The 26,359-nt window shown below is 42.5% G+C and overlaps 1 protein-coding gene across 1 annotated transcript in view; it reads left to right on the plus strand.

Moving 5' to 3' along the window:
* Positions 1-26,359, plus strand: part of NPSR1 (neuropeptide S receptor 1) — a gene marked incomplete at its 5' end in the record, with an annotated part of 65,611 nt that overhangs the window by 17,039 nt on the left and 22,213 nt on the right. Inside the window, 2 exons of the mRNA XM_008591015.1 lie at positions 12,973-13,066; positions 24,008-24,209. Of these exons, the coding sequence (XP_008589237.1) occupies positions 12,973-13,066; positions 24,008-24,209 (296 nt within the window). The remainder of the gene's footprint in view (positions 1-12,972; positions 13,067-24,007; positions 24,210-26,359) is intronic.

The raw sequence follows: 26,359 nt of genomic DNA on the forward strand, positions 1-26,359 counted from the left end.
GATTTCAACTATTATTTCATTAAATACGTTTTCTTTATCTTTTTTGTTTTCTTCCGCTGGCACATTCATAATTTGAAATTTTTTCTCTTAACAGTAACCTGTAGATCTTGTATACTTTGTTCATTCTTTTTTATTCTTTTTTGTCTTCCTATGTTATTTCAAAACTTCTGTATTCAAGATTAGAACTTATTTCTTCTGCTTGATCTAGACTGTTGTCGAGCAACTCAGATGTATTTTTCATTTTATTCAATAAATTCTTCAATTCCAAGGTTTTTGTTTGCCTTTTTTAACGATATCTATCTCTTTGCTGAATTTCTCATTCTGATCATAAATTGTTTTTCTAATTTTGTTGTATTGTCTGTACTCTCTCATATCTCAGTGAGTTTCCACAAGATTATTAATTTGAATTCCCTTTATAGGAATTTGGCAATTTCCAGTTTTTTGGGATCAGTTACTGGAGCACTATTATGTTTCTTTGTTTGGGTCATGTTATCTTATTTTTTCATCTTTCTTATTTCCCTGTGTTGATATTGGTGCATCTGGTGAAACAGTCACCTCTTTGAGTGTTGTAAGTGGCTTACATTGGGAAAGACTTTCGCCTGCAAATGCATCCTAGTGTGTCAACTGGATAGAGTACAATGGCTTTGTTCTAGATAGGTGTATTAGTGTAGACTCGGTGTAGTTTCTCCAGCTGTAATCCACTTTTGCTGTGTCTGTGACTCACTGGCCTCTGCTTGGGAGGTTTGTGGTGGTAGTGGCACAGCTTTGTCAAGGGAGGGTTCGCTGGGTTGGCTCACAAGCCATGAGTATGTGTGTGTACCCTGTGGGCCAGTTATCTCAAAAGCTGAATCACTGGGGATGGGATTGTTGGATGGATTCTCAGTCTGGGATGTGGGTGTATGGCATGTCAGGGTCTCTGGGACTGGTTGGCAAGTGGCAGAGTCACCATGCTGCTTCTCTGACTAGTGGTTGAACTTCCAGGGGCACATGAGCCAGGCTGTTTCTCACTTGGATGCATGTGTGTGGAATGTTTCAAAGACTCAGAGACAGATTTTTCCATGATGTAACAGATAGGCTGTTTCTGTGAGCTGGGGACATGGCTGCACTTTGGCTCAGCTGTCTAGGTGCAGATCTGCCAATTGCCCATGGGGCAGGTGTGATGGTTGGTCAGTGAGTCCTTGCAGTAGGCTGCAGAGAGGGGTCTTGACCAGCCATTTCTCTGGTGGCGGGCAAGGCAGCTAGCTTGGTCTGCCAGCCATCTGCTTCTTGGGTGGTGGGTGAGGCCAGAAAGTGGGCTTGAAGAGAGACAGCCTTACCAGCAGCTTCCCAGGTTGTGGGCAAGGTTGGAAAGCAGACCTGATGAGAAGGGGCCCAGTCAGCCACTTTTCAGGAGGTTGGCAAGTTCAGGAAGTGAACATGAAAAAATGATACCAGGTCTGCTGCTTCTGGGGTGGTGGGTGAGGTTGCTAGGCAGGCCTGCAGAAAGGCGGCCCAGCCAGCTGCTGCTTAGGTGGTACGTGAGGTCAGGAAGCCAGCCTGCTGAGAGAAGCCCAGAAAACCACCTCCTGGGTGATGGGCAAGGCTGCTGGTAGGAACATTGAGGGCAAAGCCACCTGGTTGCTTCTCTGGGAGGCAAAGATGCCCTTTATTTCCACTGGCCCATGTGTGTGTTTGTTTGTGTAGATATCTGTAAGCTGTTTTTCTGGGTTGGGGGCTCAAATGCACAGAAGCCAGCCATTTGGTAGGGGCGTGGGTGGTTGGGAGAGAAAGGGGGGTGGTCTGCCAGAGGCAGGGCTGCCTGTCAGATTTGTGCCCATGGACATGGGATGTATAAGTTCAGCAGGCCTGGGGTTGGATTCCCAGACTGCAGGACTAGAGTCACAGCCATTATGGGCCCAGGTTTCAAGCCACTGGGATCAGGGCATTTTAGCCTCTCCTGTAAGTACACTGGAATGACTGCAGATCCTTAAAGCTGGGAAAGTGAGGCCACAGGTCTGGCAGAGTGTGATCCCACAGTGGCTCTGGTTTCAAGATGGTGCTGTCCTGCCTGGGCTTGGATCATAAGGGTGAGGACAGGGGAGTGCAAAATATGTGCTATATGTGCTCCTGTTCTGGAACAATGCAGTGCATGTATTCTAGCCAGTTCCCCACACTGGCTACAGCCTTGTCCTGCAAAAGGATCTGCAGACCTCTGTGGTGAGAATAGGGGTTGGTGTGGGCCCTCTACCTATCTTTTCACAGCAAGGTAAAATTCCACCTTTACTTGTCCCAGTGGTGGAGACATGGTGGCTGAGGTTGTGTGCCTCTCCTCTGTATGCTGTTATCTTGGGCTTTCAGGGTCCACAGGGTTCTCACCAATCTCATGCTGTACTCCCACACTCTCTCACAAATTCTCCTATCAATATTTAGTTGTCTATTAGTTTTTCGGTGGGAGAAACTCACCCTGGGCACCTCTACTCTCCACCGTCTTTCCCCCCTCCCAAACTTATTTTATGAGACCAACATTAACGTGATACCAAAGTCCAAGACACTACAAGAAAAGAATATTGCAGGCTAATATCCCTAATGAACATAAATGCAAAAATCCTCAATAAAATACCAGCAAACCAAATTCAATAATATATTAAAAGGATAATATGCCATGATCAAGTGGGATTTATTCCTGGGATGAAAGGACAGTTTAACATATGCAAATCAAACATGAGATATACCAGCCATGCCTGGGAATCAACACAGCCACAGGCCCTGCCCACACCTGAGCACCAGAGGGCCACGCAGGCCCGCCTGCCCACTGCACAGCAGTCCAGGTGAGTGTGCAGGACTCATGCAATGACCGAACAGGAGCCAAGGCAGCCCACTGCACACTCAAATGCATTGCTACAAGAAGAGTCACCAGTAGAACCTACAAACAGAAGAGGAAGTCTTCCCCCTCATAACCCACTCCAGAGTGATAGAAGAAAATCAGTGTTCTACTGGATGAGCAAACATTAGTATAAAAATACTAGAACTACAAATAAATGAGAAGATATGACACCACCAAAGGAATATATTAATTCTCAAGTACCAAACCCCATAGAGCAAGAAACCCTTGAGATGACTGAAAAGGAATTCTGAGCCCTAATTGCAAGAAAGCTCAAAGAAATAAGAGAAGAATCAATTGGAGAACACAATGAAACAAGAAAAAATATCCAGTATATGAAGGAAGGAATTTACAAAGAGATTAATAACTTAAAAAAGAATGTAACAGAACTCCTAGAAATGAAGGATATTCTCTCAATGAAATAAAAAAAAAAACAGAACCAAAAGCTTGAGCAGCAGGCTAGAGCAAGCAGAAGAAAGAATTTCAGACCTCCAAGATGGTCTTCTTAAAATAACCCAGGCAGACAAAAAAATGAAAAGGAATTTTAAAAATGAAGGAAATTTAAAAGAGCTAGCAGACAACGTCAACTCAGAAACATCTGAATCATGGATACAGAAGGGGAGGAAAAAAGAAAAGGCTTTGAAAACTTATTCAAGGAGGTAATAACAGAAAACTTCCCAGGTATAGGGAGGGATGCAGACCTTCAGATCCAGGAAGCCCAAAGAGCCCCAAACAGATTCAGTCCAAAAGATACTCTCCAAGACTCATGATAGTCAAACTGGAAAAACTCAAAGACAAAGAGAGAATTCTAGCAGCAAAAGAAAAGTGCCAAGTAACCTATAAGGGAGCCCCCATCAGACTAACAGCAGACTTCTCAACTGAAACCTTACAGGCCAGAAGAAAATAGGATGATATATTCAAACAACTAAAACAAAAAAAATTGCCACCCAAGAATTCTATACCCAGCATGGTTATCCTTCAGAAAGGAGAGAGAAATAGTGTATTTCCCTGACAAACAAAAATTATGGAAGTTCTCGATCATACAACCAGCCCTGCAAGAAATACTCAAAGGAGTCATGCATCGAGATTCTGAAAAATGATAATCACTATCACAGATTCACAAGAAAGAAGAGCAAAACCCACCATTAAAACCAAAATGCAAATGAGAAAAAGAAAGAAGCTAAATCATGTTACCTCAAAAATACAACTACCTCAAGATGAAAAATAAAAAGAAGGGAGGGACAAGTGATATTTAAAATATCTAAGCAAAAAGCAATATAATGACAGGAGTAATACAATACTTATAAATAACAACCCTAAATGTAAATGGATTAAACTCCCCATTCAAAAGACACAGATTGGCTGATTGGATTAAAAACCTATACCCAACTATATGCTGTCTTCAAGAGACCCACCTCACCTATCAAGACAAACACAGACTAAAAGTAAAGGGATGGCAGAAGATACACCATGCAAACAGAAACCAAAAATGAGCAGGGGTAGCTGTTCTTATATTAGATAAAATAGGCTTCAAACCAAAAATCATAAAAGGAGATAAAGAAGGACATTATATAAGGAAGAAAAGGATCTATCCAGTTAGAAGACATAACAATCAGAAATATGTATGCACCCAACAGTGGAGCATCTAGACATGTAAAGAAAATACTCTCAGACATAAAAAAAGAGATAGACCCAAATACAATAATAGTAGGTGACCTGAACATCCCTCTCTCAATGTTAGATCTTTCAGGCAACAAATCAACAAAGAAACACAAGATTTAAACTACACCTTAAATCAATTAGACCTGGCAGACATCTACAGAACATTTCATCCAACCACTAGAGAATATACATTCTTCTTATCAGCACATGGAACATTCTCCAGGATAGACCACATAGTAGGTCACAAATCAAGTCTTAACAAATTTTTAAAAATTGAAATCATCCCAAGTATCTTTTCAGACCGTAATGGATTAGAACTGGAAATCAATAACAAGCAAAATTCTAGAAACTACTCAAGTGCATGGAAACTGAACAACAGAATCCTGAATGAACTATAGGTCGAAGAGGAAATTAAACAGGAAATCAAAAAATTTCTTGAAACTAACAAAAATAAAGATACATCATACCAAAACCTATGGGATACATCAAAAGCAGTACTAAGAGGGAAGTTTATTGCAATAAATGCTTACATCAAAAGAATGGAAAGTTTTCAAATAAATGACCTAACGCTATGCCTCAAAGAACTAGAAAAACAACAACAATCCAATCCAAAAGTAGTAGATGAAAAGAAATAATAAAGATCAGAGCAGAACTAAATGAGGGACCCAAAAAACAATAAACAAGATAAGTGAAACAAAAAGTTGGTTTTTTGAGAAGATAAATAAAATAGACAAACTATTAGCTAAGTTAACAAAAAAAAAAAAAAAAAGAAGAGAGAAGATCCAAATAACAAAAATCAGAAATGGAAAGGGAGACATTACAACTGATACCACAGAATTACAAAGAATCATTAGAGGTTATTATAAACAACTGTACACTAACAAATATGAGAACCTGGAGGAAATGGATAAATTTCTGGACCCATACAAACGACCAAGACTGAACCAAGAAGAAACAGAGAACCTGAACTTATCAGTAACAAGCAATGAGATTGAAGCAGCAATTAGAAATCTTCCAACAAAGAAAAGCCCAGGTCTGAATGGCTTTATAGCTGAATTCTATCAAACCTTTTAAGAAAAATTAATACCACTTCTCTTCAAACTTTTCCAAAAAATTGAAACAGAAGTTATTCTTCCAAATTCATTCTATGAGGCCAGCATCACCCTGATCCCAAAACTAGTTAAAGATACAACAAAAAAAGAAAACTAGAGGCCAAGATCCTTGATGAACATAGACGCAAAGATCCTTGACAAAATACTAGCAATCAGACTACAGCAGCACATCAAAAAAATTATACACCATGATCAAGTGGGATTCATACCAGGAACACAAGTTGGGTTCAACATGCACAAGTCAATAAACGTGATACACCACATCGACAAAATCAAGGACAAAACCATATGATTATCTCAATTGATGCAGAAAAGGCATTCAATGGCATTCAACATCGCTTCATGATTAAGACTCTCAGCAAATTAATATAGAAGGAAATTAACTCAATATAATAAAAGTCATTTATGACAAACCAATTGCCAATATCATCCTGAATGGGAAAAAGCTGAGAGCTTTTCCCTTAAGAACAGGAAAAAGACAAGGATGCCCACTCTCACCACTCCTATTTAACATTACTAGCCACAGCAGTCAAGCTAGAGAAAGAAATAAAAGGGCATCAAGATTGGAGAGGACAAAGTGAAACTTTCCTTGTTTGCAGATGACATGATCTTATATAGAGAAAATCCTATAGACTCTACCAAAAAACTTACAGCTGATTAACAATTTCAATAATGTTGGAGGATATAAAATCAACACCTAAAAATCAATAGTATTTTTACACTCCAATAACTAGCAGAAAATGAAATCAAGAAAGCAAGCTCATTTACAATAATCTCCCCCCCCCAAAAAAAAAATACCTCAGTATCAATTTAACCAAGTAGGTGAAAGATCTCTGCAATGAGAACTATGAAACACTACTGAAAGAAATCAAACAGGACACAAAAAAGTGGAAAGACATACCATGCTCCTAGATGGGAAGAGTTAACATCATGAAAATGTCCATCTACCCAAAGCAATCTAAAGATTCAATGCAATCCACAGATTCAATACAATCCACATCAAAATACCAATGACGTTCTTCACAGAAATAGAAAAAGCAATCTAAACATTCATATGGAACAACAGAAGACCCCGAATAGCCATAGCAATCCTAAGCAAAACAAAATAAAGCCAGAGGCAAAACAGTATCCAACTCCAAATTATATTACAAAGCTATTGTAACCAAAGCAGTGTGACACTGGCATAAAAACAGACACTCAGATCAATGGAACAGAATAGAAAAACAGAGAATCAACCCACAAACTTACAGCCAACTGATCTTTGACAGAGGCAGCAAGAACTTACATTGGGAAAAGACTGCTTCTTCAATAAGTGGTGCTGGGATAATTGGACATCCATATGCAGAAAAATGAAACTGGACCTGTACCTCCCATTATATACCAAAACCAACTCAAAATGGATTAAGGACTTAAATATAAGACCTAAAACCATAAAATTACTAAAGGAAAATATCGGGGAAACACTCCAGGTAATAGGACTGGGCAAAGACTTTATGAATAAGACCTCAAAAGCACAAGTAACAAAAGAAGAAAATAAATAAATGGGATTATATCAAACTATGAAGCTTCTGCACAGCAAAGGAAACAATAAACAGAGTGAAAAGACAACCTATGGAATGGGAGAAAATATTTGCAAACTATACATGCAACAAGAGATTAATATACAGCATATACAAAGAACTCAAACAGCTATACAGTAAAAAAACCAAATAATCCAATTAAAAAATGGGCAAAGAAAATGAGTAGATATTTTTCAAAGGAAGACATATGAGTGGCCAGCAGATACATGAAAAAATGTTTAACATCACTAATCATCAGAGAAATGCAAACCAAAACCACATTGAGATATCATCTCACCCCAGTTAGACTGGCCATTATGAAAAAGACCAAGAATAATAAATGCTAGTGAGGATGCAGGGAAAGATGAACCCTCCCACACTGTTGGTGGGACTGTAAATTAGTGCAGCCATTATGGAAAACAGTATGGAGGTTTCTCAAACAACTACAGATAGAACTGCCATATGATCCAGCAATCCCACTGCTGGGTATATAGCCAAAGGAATGGAAATCATCATATCAAAGGGACACCTGCACTCCCATGTTCATTGCAGCTCTATTTACAATAGCCAAGATATGGAACCAACTTAAGTGTCCATGGACAGATGACTAGATAAGGAAAATGTGGTATATACACAATGAAATACTGCTCAGCCATAAAAAAAGAATAAAATTCTGCCCTTTGCAGCAACATGGATGAATGTGGAGAAAATTATGCTAAGTGAAATAAACCAGACAAAGAAACAGAAATACCACATGTTCTCACTCATAACTGGCTGCTAGGAAAGAAGAGAGGAAGATAGGAATGGAGGGAGGGAGGGTGGAGAGGGAAGAAGGAAAGAAGGAAGGAATGAAGGACAGAATGAAAAAAAAGGACCACAACAAGACGTTGAACTTTCAGAAGGAGAGAACAATCCTAAGGATTCTAGATTTGGGGGGGAGGTAGGGAGAGGGTTTGGGAAGTGATGGGTCGGGCAAAGGGCATAAAGAAATATCACTGTTTGTAAGAATGAATATGCTAATAATAAATTTTAAAAATTATATCAAAAGGAACTAGCCAGTTAGCTCAGCTGTTTAGAGAGCAGCTTTGTTACAACAAGGTCAAGGGTTCAGACCCCCATACCAACCAGCCAATAAAAAAAAAAAAAAAAAAAAAAAAAAACAAGCAAATGAACAAACAAAAAAAACGTGTGGGCAAAAGATCTGAACAAATGCCTCACCAAAGAAGATGGTGAGAAAGAATACGAAAAGATATTCACCGTCATATGTCATGAGGGAATTGCAAATTAAAATGAAATTACCACTAGGTACCTAATAGAATGGCTAATATCCAAAAACCGAAATCCAGATGCTGGTGAGGATGTTGATTGGCAGGAACTGTCATTCATTGATGGTGGGAATGCAAAATGGTACAGCCACTTTGGAAGACAATTACAAAGCCAAACCGACTTACAATTGTGATCCTAGATATTTACCCAATTAAGTTGACCATTTATGTTTACAGGAAATCCTACACGAGAACATTTACATCAGCTTTATTCAAAATTGCCAAAAACTGGAAGCAACCAAAATGGGTCTCAAAAGCTTAATGGATAAATGAACTGTGGTACAACTATACAATGGAATATTACTCAGTGATAAGACAAAATGAGCTACCAAGCCACAAAAAGACAAAAAAAAATTTAAATGCACATTGCTAAGTAAAAGAAGCCAGTCTGAAAAGCCTACATACTATTTGATTTCAACTGTATTATATTCTCAAAAAAAACAAGACTGTAGGGCAATAAAAAAAATCAGTGGTTGCCAGGGATTTGCAGGAGGGGGCAGGTTGAGTAGGTAAAGCACAGGGGAGTGTAGTCAAACTCTTCTGCCTGGTCCTGTAATGGTGGATACTTGACATCACGCAACTGTCAAAACCTATAGAACTGCACAAAACAAACAGGGAGCCTTAATATGCATGATGAACTGTAGTTAACAATCGCGTATCGATATTAGTTCATCAGTTTTAACAAATGTACCACACCATTACAAGATGTTAAAAATAGGGGAAAGTGTGTGGGTGGAAGAGGAATAATATGGGAACTCTGTGACGAATTTTTCTGTAAATATAAAATTATCCTAGAAAATAAAGTACATTAACTACCCTGACCCAATCATTATACAACATACATATGTATCAAAATATTAGATTGTACCCCATATATATGTAAAATTACAATGTGTGGACTAAAACAAATAAATCAATTTAATTTAAAAATAAAAAATATTTCCAATCTGGCATTTTTCTAGTAAAATTTCTCTGTTTCCAGCATTTAAGTCTCACTTTTCTGTGCAAGATTTTCTTTAGTTTCATATTTCCTAGGTCATTTCTGTCAGAATTAAGGGGTGGGGCAGTGAGAATTCAGACATATGTCCTCGAGTCGCCATCTGTTCTCCGAATGGTGTCCCATATGTTGTTGATGTGTAGAGTGTTCATTGTTGACATTTATAAATTGACTATAATTGTACTTTGATTTCCTTCTTGACTTGAGTTAATTATGAGGGTGTTTAAATTTCCAAGTAGTATTTTTTTAAAAAACATGTTACTAATTTCAGCTTCATTGCTTATTGTTTTAAATGTGTGAGTTGCATAACTTCTACTTTTCTGAATCTATTGAGAGGTTTTCTTTCTTGGTTGTTCAGTATATGACCAATTTTTGAAATGTTATCTAGATGTTTTACAATAATTTGTATTATTCTTATGTAATAAAGTTTGTTTAATTTTTTCTATCTAAAATTTTTTTTTCAATCTATATATTTTTGTATTTTCCTCTGTAAAACTGTGAGCATTTTTGTTATATATATTTAGTGTTATGTTACTTGTTACATATTAATTTATGAATATTCTATTGCCGTTGTATAGTGTTTTTTTATCAATACAAATAATCCCTTTATGGCATGTAATTCTGTTTGCCTTGAATTTAGTTGTCTAATAGCAGTCTTGTAATGAATGCCTTCTTTTAGTTTTTTGGTGCCTGGCCAGTTTGGAGATCCAAACCCGGACCTTGATGTTATAAGGCGACACTCTAAGCAACTGAGCTAAATGGCCATCCTTCTATTTTTAAACTTTGATATCATTTGATTTAGAGGTTAGTCTTCCAAGCAGTTATACAGTTGCCTTTTAGGGAAAATGTTTTTTTAAATAGTCTTTGTTTTAGAGAAAGAGCTTAAACCATTCATATCTATTGTGACAAATAGTATTTGGTGTTATTTCAGTCACCTCATTTTAATCTTTCTATGTTGTTTTTCTTGTGGTTTACTTGTTTTTTTTCTTTCCATTTGGTTATTAATTGTGGTAGGCTAAAAAAATACTCCCCTAAATTATTCACATCCTAATCCCTAGAACCTGTGTATGTTACCTTATGTGGCAAGAAAAGACTTTGCATATGTAATTAAGTTAAAGATCTTGAGGTGGGGAGATTATTCTGGATTATCCCAGTGGGTCCTAAATGTAATCATAAGAGGGAGGCAGAGAGAGACTTGACACAGAGACAGAGAAGGGTAAGCACTGTAACCACAGAGGCAGAGATTAGACCGATGTGGCCACAGTCCAAGGAGAGCTGGCACCACCTGAAGCTGGAGGAAGCAAGGAATGGATTCTCTCCTAGAGCCTCCGGAGGGACCACGGCCCTGCCCACACCTTGATTTTCACCCAGTAGAATTGAATTGTAGACTTCTGGTCACCAGAACTGTGAGAGAATAAATCTATGTTGTTTTAAGCCACCAAGTTGGTAATAATTTTTTTTACAGTAGCCATAGGAAATTAATATATTAATTTTTCTCCATTGTTATTTTATTCTATCAAAGCTTATCTTTAATTTTTAGACTTAGTTTATCTTTTTCAAAGTAAAAGATAAAGAGATATCTAACATGTCCAAATGGAAATTTAACATGATTTCTTTCTTTTTACTCTCTTCCTTCCTCCAACTCCCCAGACTCTTCCCTGAAATATTTCACAACTATATTCACAGTTATTTTGTAAACAACTTTATTACTTTCCGTAGTTGTAAATATTCTATCCCCTTTCCTCTTCTTGAGTTCTTAATTTTGAAGCAATTCTCAATCAATTGAAGTAATTCCTCAAGGATGATTTTCAGGAAAAGTATGTGATGTTCTATTTTCTTTCTTGTTATATATCTAAGAAAATTTACAAAATTCTTGGACCGCAATTCTTTTTACTCTAAACATGTCACACAATTTTCTGACTTTTATTTATGTGGTGAAGTGCCACGTAAAGTCCCAACCATTTGGGGCCCTTTTTTTGGGGGGGGGGTAGTCTTTCATTTTTGTACCCTGCCTGGATGTTTGAAGATGTTTCATCTCTGAAATTAAATACTCTTTTTGATTGTATTTCCACGTTCTTCTCTTTTCCTCGACCTTGTCTGTTTCTCTGGACTCCCTTTTTTGTGACTCTTCCTCAAACCCCATCCTGAACTGTGTCACCCGCCTCACTCAAGTCAGCTGCAGATGTCCCAACTTCCCGTGACCTTCCTGCCGTGACATTCCACCCCGTCGGGTGCCCTCTCTCCCATCCTTCTCTGATGCCACCTCCTCAACTGTACGTGCCAGCTTCGTCATTCTGGATTCACGTATCACACACAGAAATCACAGTCTTCTCTACGGAGACGATTGTCTGGGTTTTTTTCTCAAGCCCAGCCACTCATTTTCTCCTTTGCTTACCATCCTTTCACCAGAGGAGGATTTCTTCTTCTATCCCTCAGGGGAGCCTTCAATCTCTTATCACTTCTCACCCCCTCCCTAGGGCACCTTCCACAACATTAGTGCTCAGATGCATTTGTGGTAGTGTTGTAGAAATAAAAATAATAAAAATGATGATGTGATTGGTTATTATCTGTCTGAACCAGGGAAAAGACAAAAAGGTAGAAATTCAGACCAAAAGTGATTTCCGAGGAGAAAGTCAGTGGCATGCCCTTAGACTTCACTCTTCAGGTTACTCTTCTACCCGCCCTAGATTCAGTCCTAAATTTCCAAAGCAGAGATATAGCTGGAGTCTTGGTAGAAATGAGGCTCCCAGTTACCTTGATCATCCTTTCAGAGATATGTCATTTAATTACATTCTAAATATGCTCATCATATAGGTGATATTAACTTCTTTTATTCCAATTTCCTTTTCTGCAAAGTATGCAAATAATACTGTATGCCAGATAATTAAAGGGCACGGGAAATGTTAATAAAGGAGAGAGTGAGAAGGAAGCAGAAAGCCAGGGACGGATCCGTGCACAGCCTGCTGGAGCAGTGGGTGGGGAGGGGACTCGGACGGTGCCGGAGCTGAAGACGATGAACGATGCAAGCGGCACACGGACTCCCTGAAACCAGAACCTTCCATCATCTCTCAACAACTCACAGTGATAAAAGGCAAATGAACTTTTGTTTCTAATTACTCTGGAATGTCAACTGTGGCAGAGAGACTTGGGTTAGCTTTACAAGTCAAATACAAACAAATGTTCCATGCAAATGTCAAGAGAGACTAATCCTGAAATATGAAATTTCCAAGAAGCCGAGTGAACGAGTGAGTAAGTATGAGCTGGACACATTCCCACCCGTCACCCAGAGCAATGCAAATCCCAGCACCAAGACCTGCCATCTGCTTGCTGGAGTGCACAGTCGGTTATTGTCCTCCCTAACCCAGCCCTCGTCCCTACCTTGGTTCAATTCCCAGGTTTCTGAACAGCACAAAACGCCTCTGTGACTTCACGCACCTCCTCTCGTTTCTGTCTTCAGGTCGTGCTGCTCTACGCCTCTACCTACGTCCTTGTGTCCCTCAGCATAGACAGATACCATGCCATCGTCTACCCCATGAAGTTCCTGCAAGGAGGTGAGCTGGCTCGACCAGGTGCTTTTTCGGGAGGAGTCATTCTTGGGTGGGGGGTGGGATTGTTTTCTCTAATATTTTGCTCTTGATAATGGTTCTCTTTAGCCTCCTTTCTCCTCCACCTGTCCTCTTCATCTCTCCCTTCACCTCCTTCCCTACTTTATGGGTCTGATTGTCCAAAAAGATGCAGACAAGGAAACTTGGGCTCCTGGGAAAATGCTGATGGCCCAGACCCCTGAGGAGGTGGCTTGCTGGACCCACTTTGTGACCCTTCACCTGGACACTAATGCTTCCACTTTTTCTTTTAGAGCAGTGTTGACATGCTCACCTGCCCAAAGAAATGAGCATTCCCAGTTCAACTTGCTCATCTTCCAGAAGCAAGCGCCATGTCTTCCTTGCCCCAAAACCATATAAATAATTGAAAAGATGACAATCTTTTTTTAATTGACAATCCTACTGGAAACAAGGTAACCCTCCTTGACCCAGAAATGGTGAGGGATTCCTGAAAGAAGGAAGCCAATGAGTCAGAGGGAAGGCTAAACCCACACAGCCCCCAGATGATGCCACAGCACTGCCAAAGATGTGTTAAGAGCCCTTCCTGGATAGACGACGTAAAAACCCAGGATAGGAGAGGACCCACAGCAACGGAAGGGTGATTCTTCACAGCCTGTCTCCCTCCCTGCTTCCCTCCCCCATCCCAGACAGGCAGCAGGGACGGAGGTCTCTGCTTCCAAGTGTTGTGAGGCCCCTCCCACAAGAAACGCACTTCCACGCCACTCGTGCAGAAGAGGGCAGTTTATTCCCTCCAGCTGGCAGCGTCCATCTCCCAAGGAGCAACCAAGGAAGAGCAGCATTGGGCTTTAGTCTTGTGGGGTTTTTAAAGACAAAAACTACATCCCATTGGCACATGGGTTTGTCCAGGTGCACCAAGCAAGCTAGGGAGCGAGGTCACAGAGGCCAAGAATCAGCCGTTCGAGCAACCAAGCATACAAGTTTTCACTGTGTATGGTTCCTGTTCCCATGTAATAATTCACTGTATGGCTCCTGTTTCTATGCAATGTTTTTTTTTCTATGAGAAGGTCAACAGTTTCTCATGCGGAAGGGGAGGTAGTCTGCAGGTCAGACAGGGGGCAAAATAGAGTTACTTAGGTTAAGCAAGCAATTCTACAGAAGCACATAGCATACACTATGGGGGTGTAGGGAGCTCTGTTTCACAAGTAGGGGGTCTTAGTGGTGATGCTGGATTTGAAGAGACAGAGTGGGGTCCTGAGAAGCAATAATGCCCTAGAGTGGTGGTGGGTACATATGCACAAGCCTGACTGCCTGCCCACAGGCAGGGTCCTCTCTCCTCCACGTCCCGAAAGGCAAGCCAGAACCCAGTGTTTAGTGACATGTCCTACCCTCCCTCAAGCCTACTGTGAAAACTGATGAAAGAAAGAATCTAACAGGCAATCTTGACTACAAAGATGAGGTGCAATCAAATGTCATTTAAAAAGTCACAAAAGCCAAACTGTGGAAAGCAGGTAAAACATTTAAAGTATCATTCTGCAGAATTTGCATCTAAGAAAGCAAATTTAATAGAGCAAGCAGAACTTCAGAATAAGTATAATGAATGTCATCAAAGAACTGCAAAAAGGTGGGAAGATATGATAATTTCATTTACTATTGACACAGATACTTTGAATACTTTCTGAAATATGAAATGTGCAGCCCTTTGACATAGAAATTCTACTTCTTGGTATCTGTTCTGGAGAAACGCCCACACGTGTGCATGTACACACACATTTTGTATGTTGTGGCATTGCTTAGAATGGCATGAATTCAGTGCTGACCTTGCTGTGTTTCAATGGAGGAATGGTTAAATTAGAGCAGGAGTTTCAGTAGCTTGTGTTTGTTGATTGCAGATTATGCACCATTCATGATTCTAAGTTTCTTACCTACAGTAAATACTTTGATCTTCACTACAGCTGTGTGAGGTAGATTCTATTATTGTCTGCATTCTGCAGTCAAGCAATTGCTGTTCAGAGAATTAGAGTAATTTGCCCAAGGTCAGACAGCCAGTAAGTGCAGGGGTCTGGGTCGAGTTCAGGGGTCCTCAGTCTCCATATATCCTGCCTCTCAGTGTGGAGGTGGAACAGTCATGGACAGCGACATGAACACATTCACGTCACATGTTGCGTGATAAAAAACAGCATGCACAATAATGTATGCAGTATGATAACATTAACGTAAAGACGAAAACTCAAAGCAATGTTAGATATTGTGTAAAGAGAGAGAGGCAGAAGGAAAGGGCACACAAAAAGAGAGCTGTAAAAATAACAATTGTCTACAAGGATGCACACCAGCTGGATCTCAGTCCTGCCTTCTGGGAATGGGAGCTAGACTAGCAGTAGCTACCACAGGAGCTTACGAGGGTACTGCAAAAAGTTCACAGAAAGAACCGTATCATCCTTTAATTCTATTTTTGCACAAACTTTTTGAAGTACCCTCATATAAGTGAGGTGTTAATTCTCATATGAAGAATGTGTCTGTGTTTTGTGTGCAATTAAAATTAATTTATTTCAGTCATGCAAGATAAATTAGTTCTGGAGATCTACTGTACAAGATAGGGAATGTAATTAACAATACTGTATTGTATACTTAAATATTTGCTAAGAGTGCAGATCTTATATTAGGTGCTCTTATCACAGAAGGAAAAAACAAAACTAAAGGAGCAGGAGTAAACTTTTGGAGGTGATGGATAAGTTTGGGGCATTGATTTTTTTATTTATTTCTTCTGGGAAGGTGTGAGACCCGCACCAAGTTTTCTCAGTTCTGTCACACCCTAGACAAGAAAGAGAAGGTGGAAAATGAGGCAGGAGGAATGGGAGAGACATTTTATCATATGTGTGTACAAAGGCGTGACACACTTATTCACCCATTATTCATGTATGCCCAGATGACTCCAAAAAGGATGGAATGTGTTGGACAGAAAGACACCTATGCCAGAGTATTTTAAGGTGAATAAAGAGAAGTGAAGAGAGAGAGAGTATATGAAATTGCTCAAGAGGTATCCCAGGATGCTTGCCAGAGGTGGAGGTTTGGGACCCATGGCCAGGAAGGTGACATGGTCAGCTACATGCATCACCATATTCGTGAGGTAAAAAGACAATTGTTTGCTCTTGGGAAATATGACTCGTTCTAGGAGATACTGAGTAATTACGAACAGCGTCCTGAGTTACAGGAAAGGCAGCAACAAATACGAAACTCTCGTAAAGATGTAAACCAATTTCTTCCCTTACTACTAAATGAATAGCGGCTCAGTGGAAGGCACTTGGGAAATAATCATCTTCAGTAGCTTCTGGGAAAGATGAAAGCTTAGAAGTAAACATTAGCCGTCTCCCCTTCCTCCATCAATCCCAATGAAAGCTATTGAAGAAATGTAAAAACAGGCATAGACCTGCACTGGGAGGGGGGCCGAGGAAAGAGGCCACCCAAATACTAGAATCTTCGAGGGATTCCCAGCACACGAGGAGATTAAGCATAAATGCCAAGTGCCAGCTTATAATTCCACCCCTGGGAAAGCCACATGGCCTCGTAGAAGTCGCACCGTGAGGGCCGTGGGTGAGAACAGGGCATGGGATATTCCAGGGAGCCCTGTGCTGGAGTCATTTAGGGGCTACAGCTCAGTGGCACTAAAGGACAGCTGTGAGGGGCAGAGTTAGGGGGTTATGTGACCTAGCTGAGAGACGGCGGGAGGAAGAGGGGATCTCCCAGAGAGCAGCAGGGCTCTCCCGTGGAAAGTCCCGGGGCAGGTGGAAGCCAAGAGGGATTCAAATGTGCTGAGCAGGCATGAGGCAATGGCAGCTAACCCAGGGGAGCAGAGGAAAAGAGGAGGCTACACTTCATCTACGAGGGGTCTTCAAGGAGTCCATGGAGACATTCGTATTGTCTTTTAGTTACATTTTTCCACTAACTTTTTGAAGCACCCTCATATTTTTTACTGCTTTCTACCAAAGTGGTAATTTCTTTAGCCAGCAACTTCAGGGAAGATGACAATTTTAAGGCTCTTTAGGAAAAATAAATATGAGAATAATTAGGAAAATATCAGTAATAATGAAGAGAAATATCTAGTGTCAGATATTAAAACATAATATAAAACTTTGATAATTAGAACAATATGACACTGGAACCAGAATAACATACATAAACTATATAAAATTTCAAATAAGTTGGAAAAGAATGAATTAGTCAGTATATGGTGTTGGAATAGTTGTTTAGCCATTTGAAAAAAATATTAGATCACACCCACAACTAATTATAAAAGTAAATTCTAGTTGGGTTTAAAAAGTAAGCATTTTAAACGTGAAAATCTAAAATAACCCATGAGTAATGCTTTTATAATCTTGGTGAGGGAAAAATCTTTCTAGGAATAACACCAAGAGAAAAAATAATAGGGGAAATAAAGATAGTTTTTACTACATCAAATTTTTTTTAATTTATTCAAATAATAAACACCATAAACAAACTTAAAAGCAAAATAACAAATAGAAAATATTTGTATGTAACAAGCAAAGAACTAATAACCTTCTTATAAAGAACTCTGGCAAAGAAATAAGAACACACCAATTGAAAAATGAGCAAAGGACATGAACAAACTATGAAAAAGCTCAAAACGGGTTGCGATCCCGTTGCCAGTCCCGGTCCCATGAAAAAGCAGGGAAACACAAAGGAATAGAAGATATAAGGAATGCTCATTTTGGCTACTAATTAAAGAATTGCAAGATTAAACATTTGGACAGGAAATTTTACCAAACAGATAACAAGTGTAAAAGGAAGAATCCTGTCAATGTGGGGAGAGTATAAGGAAACGGGGACTCTGTACACTTCCAGTGGGAGCTGTAAGTTGTAGACACATTTGGGGAGATATAACAATATTAGCCAAAAGCTTATAAATCTTCTGTTACTGAGAGTTTATCCTGAGGAAATAATCATAGTGGTGCAAAGAGATAGGTAGGAATTATTTATAATGAAAAATAATTAGTAACGTAGTGGATCAAATTATGTCCCCCCCAAAACTCACTGAAATTTGAATTGTGTCTCCCAAGTTTTACATATTAGAAACTTAGCTCCCACTGTGACTGTTAAGAGGGTGGGAAATCCTATTATGGTCATTGAAAGGTGGAGTCTTGAAGAGGTGATTAGATCGTAGGACCGTGCAGTAGTGAATGGGTTAAAAATGTTGGTCCGGGGCATGGTTCTGAGGGCTTTAAAAGAAGAGAGAGGGAGTCTCTGCTCTCTGTGCTCTGCCATTTTCACAGTGTGACACCCTGCTGTCACTGAAGTCACCACCAAAGAAAGCCTTCACCCGATGTGTTCTCTGGGCTTTGGACTTCCCAGCCTCTGAAACTGTAAGAAATAAATTTCGTTACCTTTATAAATACCCAGTTCCATGTATTTTGTTATAAGCAACAGAAACAGACTAATACAGGAAACAATTTAAATACTTACTAATAGGCTATTGATAAAATTGGAGTTCGGTGCAGCCATGGGAAAATGCTACTTATCAGTGCTTTCAAACTGCACTTCACACACTGGCCCTGGAGAGCTCGTGTTGTTGGACAGCTCTGGGGTGGTTCTGGGAGGTGCTGCTGTCACCCAGCTTCAACCCGAGCTACCGAGCTTTCTGCAAGTTTCTAAACTGAGCTCAAGATAAAATTATATTTGGCAACCCCTACGGAAAATGGTTTGGAAGTTCCTCAAACAGCTGAAGATAGATCTGCCATACGACCCAGCTATCCCACTGCTGGGAATATATCCAAAGGAATGGAAATCATCAAGTCGAAGGTATACCTGTTCCCCAATGTTCATCGCAGCACTCTTCACAATAGCCAAGAGCTGGAATCAACCCAAATGTCCATCATCGGATGAGTGGATACGGAAAATGTGGTATATCTACACAATGGAATACTACTCAGCTATAAAAACGAATGAAATACTCCCATTTGCAACAACATGGATGGACCTTGAAAGAATAATATTAAGTGAAACGAGTCAGGCAGAGAAAAAGAAATACCACATGTTCTCACTTATTGGTGGGAGCTAAAAAAATAAACAAATTAATTTTCCCCTGACTTTCTTATCTCACTCGCTAAGTAGGAAAACAAGGCCCAGAAGCTAATTAGTACTTTGCAAAGAAAGAAAAAAAAACGGGGGGGGGAGAGGAAGATTTAACAACCTCAACTTTTTTTTTTGTGAAGTTCTTACAACGAGAAAATGGAGGGGACACATCTGGGTGGGAGGGGGGAGAGGGAGGAGGGAGGGAGGTTTTGGTGATGGGACACAATAACTAACTACATTGTATATTGACAAAATAAAAATTAAAAAAATAAATAAAAATATAAAATGCAGGAACCAAAAAAAAAAAAAGATAAAATTATATTTGAAGAAAGGATCTTACTGCCTGACAAAATCTGCATGCCGCTTGTATTGATGCAGATTTCTTAACATAAAAATACGGTCATAATATTTTTTTCAGACAAAAAAATTAAGTTACAAAGGCAGAAAATATAGTATGATCTCATTTATAAATGTGTAATCTATGAATGCATTATCAAAATTTAAACTGGCTGTTTCTGGGTGGTGCCACTATAGATTTTTTTTCTTCTTTTTTCTTATTTTTATTTGCTAGTATTTCTGTAATCACCATGTGTAACTTATGTAATTTTTTAGAAAGTGTGTGTTGCCTACAAAGGAGGAAGGCTAAGGCAGATAAGCACAGAATTGGACATGAGCAAATGGAAGGGGGGTCTGACTTTCTGTGGGTGGGACACAGGAGAAAGCCCACCAAACCCACGAACCTGCATTTCTTCTGCTCGGTCCCGGACCCCTGGGCTCAGCTGGCTGGAAGGCCACATAAAAACCTGAGACAGTGGGGATTTCCCATTATACCCTAGCACAGGTGTGAGAAAAACATCTCCAAAATTGTGCCCTGCTGGGACTCTGGGCAAACATTTTTGGGCAGTGTGGTAGAGTTCATTCCAAAGCATGATTTTGTATTCTTTTAATCTGATTGGTTCCACGTCCATCCCTCTCAAAAGTGAGTGCACTGTTAACTCATCAAGTGGAATCCGGGTGGGGCCCAGAAATCACAAATTGCCCCTAAAATTCCAGGCCCTAGGACCCACAGAAGGAGATAATGTTTGAATTCCAACCAGTGAAAGAAGAAGACGGCACCGGAGCAATTGCTGGTGTTGCCAAGGTGCACAGAGACCCACCAGGCTTCACAGCCCTGTCATCAGAAGGAAACCTGCCCCCTAGTCACATCACCTGTTTTCCTAATCCCATCCTGCGTCTGTCCTGATCCAAACTCTCTATGCTTCCCTCAACCCCAAGTTTTCCTCTGTTCCTTCAGGAACCAGCTCACTACATCATCAACCTCTTCCCAGCAGGTTCCCTTCACCTCCTGCCTCCTGAGGCACCTCATTCCCCTAAGATCTCTCAAGAGGATGCCTCTCAGCCTTCCTCCTTAGGTACCTCATGGTCTGGCGGTTGTGAAGACATTTTCCTGCCTCCCTGGACCCCTTCAGAGCATCTCTCCTCTGTCATTGCGCGTGCCTGCCCGGTCTGCTCCTCTGATCCTCTGCTGTCAGACTAGACTGCCTTCCGCGATGCCTCCTGTGTCTGCCACAGCCTCATCCAGTGAAGATGCTGACAACATCCTCAGCCTCTCTCACCCTTCACACTGTCCCCACCCTGTTGACTTCCATGTCTCCATGGACCAAGCATCCAAAACCATGATCTTTCAGATTCTCTCTCCCCTTAACTCTAGTGAGAGGGGTTAGCAAGATGATTCACGAAGCTTGGATATGTGTTTTCTGTATTTAGGGACACCATGGACCAATGACTAATTCAGACCTGAGCAAGCTAAAGGGTGAGAGGCTGGCTGGTGTCCTGTGGCACTAGTCCAGGGAGCTGATGTAGGACCCATGTCAAGAAGTTTGCCTGGGGCTGTGTTAAAAAAAATTCTGCCCCAGACATTTCTGCCCAAGTGAGAGGCCTCAAGAGAGAGAGGCTGGAGGTTAGCAGGGAGGAATGGAGGGACACTGCCCAAGTCCAGCAAGTGGCAGCCAGAGAGTCCCCCGGGGACAGTTTCCAAGGACCCAGGAAAGCCCCTCAGGAGACCGAGAGCCAGCTCTAGATGGCAGCCAGGCTCAGGGAGCACAAAGCCATCTATGGCAGTGCCAGTCAAGTAAGAACTCTCCCGTCCCCCTGTCCTCCTTGGTCCCTGAACCTCAGCTCCAGAGGGGCTGCAGAGTGGTTAGCAGCCTGGGGAGGAGGAGGGACATCAGACAGGAACAGAGAGCAGAGGACTGGCCCCTTCCCAGACTCCAGGTTCTTATCTGAAGCAGGCCCACCTTGACATCATCTGGGGAACTTTATTGTTAGCTGCCACTTTAACTCCTACTTTTTAAGTTAATTACCAAATTGATGTGATGTTTACCATTTAAAGTGACTGTAGGACCTTTTAACCACCTATGAATTACACTGGCATCAAGGGGCTTGCCTGAATTTTCAGCCCAAAACTGGGGAGCCACCAGCCCCACTGGATGGCTGGATCCACGTGAAGGCATGAGGGAAAGACCTAATCAAATTGCTGTTAGAATTCTCCCCCAAGACTCCAGCTGGTGCAGCGGACCGGTAACATCTCTTTTCTAAATGCATCTAAACCCTCTGTAGTGTGTACAACTCAGCAAGAACAGAACCCCAGAAATTATTCTCCCAAATATTTGAGATTCAAGATTCTAAGAGTCCCTAGTTTCTTTCTTTTTTTTCCTGCCCTCTAAGTTGTTTTTCTTTTAAGTTGTTTTTGTGGGATTTTTAATTTATTTTTTTATTGCCCATGTTTATGGTGTATAGTTTGTTGTTTTAATACTTGAATATATTGTGTAATGATCTAATCAGGATAGTTAGCATATCTATCACATAAATATTAATCATTTTCTTTGTGTTTATAACATTCAAGATCCTCTTTTCCGGCTATCTTGAAATAAACAATACAATATTTTTTTTTCTGCTTGCTAACAATTTTTCTCTTTTTTATTGAAGCATAATTGATTATATATATTTGGGGTACAGCATTGACTACCATCACCTGTGTACAACATGTGAGGATCAAATCAATATTATGCGTGTATTCATTACCACAGATTGTAATTATTCCTTGTGCCCTTTACACAATCTCTCCCCAACCCCATCCCCCTACCCCCCAACCTCTGGTAGCCATAGATTTCTCCTCTCCTTCTGAAAGTTCCTGTACTATTGTGGTCTTTTCTTTTTCTTTCCTTTTTTCCTTCTTTCTTAGGGCCCACATATGAGTGAGGCCATGTGGCATTTCTCTTTCTGTGTCTGGCTTATTTCGCAGCACAATATCACTAGCTGTTGTCACCCTAGAGCACCAGAACGCGTTCTTCCTATCTGCCTGTGATTGTGGAACTCTGTGCGGCTCTGCCAGCCTTTCCCCATAACCCCGCGCCCTTCCCCGCCACCCTTTCCCTGCCTCTGGCAACCACTATTCTACTCTCTTGTTTCTCTCTTTTAAATTTATTTTGTTCTTAATTGCCCCACGATGAGTCTATGTATTTATGTAGTACAACGTGATAGCTGAGTGCATTCGTGCTGTGTGCAATGAGCACGTCAAGGTCTTCAGTGCATCCATCACCTCCAGCATTGGTCATTTCCTTGTGTTAGGAACATTCACATCTCTCGACTAGCTATTCAAAGATCCACAGCACTCCGTTGTTAACTGTGGTCTCCCTGTATTGCTGTAGAACACTAGATCCCAGGCTTCCCATCTCTCTACTATTCCGTATCCACCAACCACCCTCTCCCCGTCCCCCTGCCCACTAAGTCCGTCATTTCTTCTAGCATTTTCCTCACTTACAGCTTCTTGACTGCAGCCTACACCTCTCTATGATGACACCTGGTGACTCTCCATCCCACCCCCCAGCCAAAGACACGCACCTGCTTTCCAATTTGAAAGTTGGAGAGTGGGCGGTGGTCTCCTGTCTCTGGGAAGAGGAGGGTCCCAGGACCAAGCACCACAACAGCATGGCTAGGGGAGGACTCAGAAGAGGAGCTTCCACCAGCTTAGCAGAAAGCATCACATCGCAACAACGGATGTTTTTTAAAAGCACTCTCATGTACCTTAGCTGTCTCTCTTGGGCCTCATCGTGACCTGTTTAGATAGCCAGAGGGGACTGTTTCAATCCTATCTTAAAGGGGAAGAACTGAGGTGGAGACTGAACGGTTTGCCCAAGGTCAGCACATTGCATCAGAGAGAGCCCAAATCTACTGTGCAAAGTCAAAGTTACGAGGCTTCAGGACCTGGTTTGAATAAACCCTATTCTCAAGCACCTAGTTCAGTGTTCTGTCTCGGCCCCACAATTCCCCCCACACACACACATTCCTTCAAAGAAAAGAAGGCTCTTTGGCAAATAGCTCTCAAAGACTGCGCCAGTGCCCTGCAGTGCTAAGCACAGTGGAAGGATGCCAGGTGGACCAAAGGCCACATCCCTGCCCTGTAACCAGAGACTGGCCTCAGGCTAGTGGATGCAGCTCAGTTGTGCACATCAAATGCACAGGGTACAAGCCCAGCCCCCTAACAGTACAGGAATGAACACATCAGCACTTCCAGGCTGGTGGGTAAATCAGGGAGGAGAAGGGAAGTAGAGGTTGGGGAGCAACAGCCTGATGCCAGGCAGTGTGCTGGCTTCTGCACAAGCTTCTCTTTTTAACCTCTCCGTCAGCCCTCTGTGCAGGCACTGTCATCCCCATTTACACATAGGGAAACTGAGGCTCTGGGAGGCTCTGGGAGGTCCAGGGTGGCTCTCCCGCCTAGACTTCAAGTGTGCTTCCAGAGGATGTTTCCACATACCCAGGCGGCCCTCTCTTTTCTTGGAGCAGAAAAGCAAGCCAAGGTCCTGATCGCGGTAGCCTGGAGCCTCTCTTTCCTGTTCTCCATTCCCACCCTGGTCATCTTTGGGAAAAGGACGCTCTCCAACGGCGAAGTGCAGTGCTGGGCCCTGTGGCCTGACGACTCCTACTGGACCCCGTACATGACGATCGTGGCTTTCCTGGTGTACTTCATCCCCCTGACAATCATCAGGTAAGAGGCCAGCAGGCCGGACCCCGGCGGGGGCTTCCTGGCTCACCCGCTGCTGCCCTCCTCCTCTGCGGGACACTCGCTGTCCTAGCGCCCTTGGGGGACCTGGCCAGGCCACAGGATTTTATCTAAAGCCAGAAGGGGTCAAACCCAACTCCTCCAACGTAGAGTGCGGAGGAGTGGACTCACATTTACTGGTATGTGCTATAAGGCAGGCGTTGTGCTAAGTAGCTAACAATTACCCCATTAACCACGGCACACCCCTGTGAAATAACGACTGTTGTCCCCATTGTATGAATGATAAAACTCAAGCTCGGTGCGGTTAGGGAACGTATCCAGCATCACACGGGACCTGAAATCCAGGTTTGTCTGATTTCACACTCTAATCTTTCTCCGATGTCATGCAGCCTTTCAAACACAGCACCTAACACCAGTTTCAGTGATCTTGTAAATGAAAACATAGACATACTTGAAATAAACTGAACAAAAAAATTGCCATGCACTAACAGGCTAGGCTGTGTGTGCGGTGGGCTCAGGTAATGGCAGGGAACTCCTCCTGGAAGCCACCACTGAAGGCAGGAAGGATTCGGGTAGGATAAGGAAGAGGTGGGAGGAAGCCGGCTCTCCAATGACCAGAGCTCAGCATGAGCACGGGGCAGTGAGGGGACAGGCGGGCAGTGCCAGTGGGGGAGAAGTGGGCTCATCTGGTGGCTGGGGGTAGGCTCAGTTGTGCCAGGCCTTGGCAGCCAAACCACAGGATGTGCCCTTGGTGCTGCAGCCAACGGTGAGTTGTAGGTGACCTCCTTGGTCCAGCGGCAGGATCACCGGTGGCTCTGCACGTGCGGGTGAGGTGGGGGACTGCAGGGAGAAACCTGGCGTGTTGAGTGTGTCTATGGGCCACGCTGATCTTGCACCTTCTGAGTTTCCCCAAACCTGCCACGTGTCACGTAATATGTCCCGGGCAGAGGAAGATCAGCCTTTGGTTTTTGACAGTATAAATGTGCTGTGATAAAAATCCTTGTACATGAGTCTGGTTATTTCCTTCTACGACATTCTAGTGGAATTGCTAGACCAGGAACGATGCTCATTCTCAGACGTTTGGTGCTTACCCACAAACTGCGCCTGGAGAAGCCCGGAGAAGCCTGGAGAAGCCTGGAGAAGCCCTGCTCCCGCCACACCATCCAGGGCTCTTGTGTTCCTCCCAACCAGTGGAAGGCAGTCCCATTTTTTATTAAATCCGCGTAATCTGAGAGGTTAGAAAATAAGTATCTCATTGTTTTAATATTCATTTCTTTAGTTAAACCGGTCCAGTATTTTTTCAAGTGTTTTCTGACATGGGAATCACCGTTTTTTGCTCATTGCTCATCTTTAATAGTATAAAATACTAAAGCTGGGAGAAATGTCACTCATCACATGGTCCAACCCTGAATTTTTCACAAGAGTAGACCTAGGGCTAAAATAAGCTGAAGGACGCGCTCAGAGGTCGAGCTGGGCAGGGACGGAGTGAGCCGCTTGCCAGACTGGAGGCTATGCAGTCCTCGGGGCCAATGGACGCATCAGCACCACGTTTCGTTTCACTCTCGCGAGGCAGCTTGCAGGACAGGAGACGGCCATGTAGACCGGCCACCAAAGGTGAGCCTCAGTGCAGGGGACTAGGGGAGCACGTGGTCGAGGAGAGGGCCACAGCAGCGGTGACAACTCCGGGCCGCAGGCCTGGCTGTCAGCGCAGCGCCGGCTCCCCTCCCCTGTGCCCGTCGGGTCCCTGTGCCCGGCTCTCCTCTGTCTCCTCTGCCCGGCAGGTCCCCGTGCCCAGCTCCCCTCCCCATGCCCGGCTCCCCTCCTGTGCCCGGCGGGTCCCTGTGCCCGGCTCTCCTCTGTCTCCTCTGACCGGCGGGTCCCCGTGCCCAGCTCCCCTCCCCGTGCCCGGCTCCCCTCCCCCGTGCCCGGCTCCCTTCCTGTGCCAGGCGGGTCTGCCACGCCAGTCTGTCCCTGTCTGAAACTCCCTCTGCGTTCGCACTGCTTTTTCCACCAGGACTCCTCCAACTTGCCCTCACCTGCCCTGTTTGCTTTTTCGTGTCCTTGAAAGGGCAGAACTAAAGGGGACGAACCAGGCGCGCCCCGATCCCTCCCACACCCGGCCACCCCCGCCCCGC

The sequence above is a fragment of the Galeopterus variegatus genome, unplaced genomic scaffold (genome assembly GCF_000696425.1).
Source record: "Galeopterus variegatus unplaced genomic scaffold, G_variegatus-3.0.2 Scaffold6562, whole genome shotgun sequence".
NCBI lineage: Eukaryota > Metazoa > Chordata > Mammalia > Dermoptera > Cynocephalidae > Galeopterus > Galeopterus variegatus.